At 47.0% G+C, this 1,944-nt stretch overlaps 1 protein-coding gene across 1 annotated transcript; it reads right to left on the minus strand.

Annotated features, from left to right (window-relative positions):
- Positions 1-416: 416 nt before the first annotated feature.
- On the minus strand, positions 417-1,605 carry COCCADRAFT_109170 (uncharacterized protein; the record flags this gene model as incomplete). Its single annotated transcript, XM_007719073.1, has 5 exons — positions 417-625; positions 721-760; positions 813-1,116; positions 1,170-1,255; positions 1,438-1,605. Coding segments are annotated over 5 exons (807 nt in total), but the record flags the coding sequence as incomplete, so codon positions are not given.
- Between the last annotated feature and the right edge of the window lie 339 nt (positions 1,606-1,944).

The following is a 1,944-nucleotide window of genomic DNA, read 5'->3' on the forward strand; positions in this document are numbered from 1 at the left end:
TTTCTCTCTAAGCTGTGCGCGCCATATAGGCAGTGGAAGTGCAATATTTCTTAGGAGGTGTTTTAAGTGTCTGCCGTCGCATACTGGTAATAGCAGACAGCAAACTACGTGGTGGAGACTGACGAGTACCAGATGATTCGCCCTGTATGATTCGCTCGGGCCTGTTTAGCTAGTCAAGCCTTGAGTAACTCTAGTGCCTAACTCTAATATGTTCTGATGGAGCGCGATTAATGTGAGGAGCGTCACACAAGAAGACAGGGGAAGTAGTGTCGCGCACTGCTGGCTGAACTAGCATTATATTCTTACTACTAGCTGTGTCTAAGGGATACGGAGCGCTCAGCATCGCAACTAGTTTAGCCAATGTACAAACACCAACACAACCCTAGATTAGAGTGTTCCATCCCCTATCTTCTCTCCTAGTAGTCATATTTGTAGCAGAGATATCCGCCCTGAATGTCCATGACATCTCCTACAGTAACGTTCGGGCGAATTTCATAGGTGGTCATTACGTAGTCCAGAGTCGTCTCTTGGCATCCTCCTTCGCACGGCCCCTGCGAGGAAGGGCCGCCCAGTTGATATACGCGATTGTCAGGGTCTGCGGACTGCCAGTTCCACCAAAGACGATCTACGAAAGCGTGATGGAGATAAAAGAGCGGGTCTAAGCTGGTCAGCTTGTGATCGAGGCGAGAGGGCAACTAGGGAACGAAAACATGAACTTACCTCCGGGGCTTGCATCGATATCCTGCATGACTCCGCCAATCTATAACGCCAGTTAATGTGATGTTTCGCATGCCCTCTCCTAGTGTACTTACTCCACTATGACCAGCACCGTGGGTTGTCAAACCGGTCTCCTCCCAAAAATCGAGGTAGGTGTTTAAATTGTGGCAGTGCTCAACATAGGTTTCGTTGGCGAGGGTGCTATTCGTCTCCTCAACTGAGCGGGATAAGCAATGTTCAGTCAGAGTTTGGCCCGGACCAATGTGAAGAGTGGTATTTGCGAAAGGACCATCAGTAACACATCCATCTGGACCAGTCCCGTTCCCACCAAATCCTGTATCAGGATCAAGGAGCGGCGAGTCCATGAAATTGCCTGCGTCTCGGGTTTCATCCCACCAACTATATTGTTAGTGGGAGGAATAGAAAGATAGAGTTGTAATGGTAGGACTAACGGTGTTGGCCCCTTATAGCCGCACTCCTCTCGCAAGAGCTGCTCATACACAAATACATAGAGTCGGTGGAATGGCAGAAACTGCGCCTTTATTTATGCAGAGCTTAGTCAACAAAGCATGTCCTCTTATCGTAGCAACATAGTTAGGGAATACTCACTACAATATGGATTTCTTTCGTCTGCACCTGATGCATTGCATGCATATCGTCAAACCTTGTGACCGTACCATTTATACCTGTCTGAGCAGGTAGCTTCATAAGACAATTCACTGCCTTTAGGTAGGAGTGTTTATCAGTGTCTGCCATATTCGCCCACTCAACACGTGTCTGAATTGTCTCGGGTGTGCATGTGCTGTTGCAGGATGATATGGCGGGCACTGGTAGTGCCAGAGTCAGTATTACAAAGAGCATGGAGAACATGGCTGAAAGAGAGGTCAATCTTAACCAAGTAACAAGATAGTGATGAGAAGATCTCGTGGTTTACTTCAGCCTACTCGTCAACTCATATAAGTTGTCTGAAATGAGTCACGTGAGAACCCATCTCTAAAATTCAAGCTTTAGTACTAAATTGTTCGAGTATGAATATGGAAATAATCTGCATAGTAAAGCAGTTGCCCAGTACTTATCTTTCGCACTATTGAAAGAGGCTTAACGCTTGCATGCTTTGATCACCTATTGCGCGTCGTCTACGCGTCTTTCTCCACATAGCAATGATATTGTCCAATGGGAATTGTATCCATCTACGAGTTTCAGGCGCCTAGATCCGCATCGCCATTG

Source organism: Bipolaris zeicola, assembly GCF_000523435.1.
Source record: "Bipolaris zeicola 26-R-13 unplaced genomic scaffold scaffold_277, whole genome shotgun sequence".
Lineage (NCBI taxonomy): Eukaryota > Fungi > Ascomycota > Dothideomycetes > Pleosporales > Pleosporaceae > Bipolaris > Bipolaris zeicola.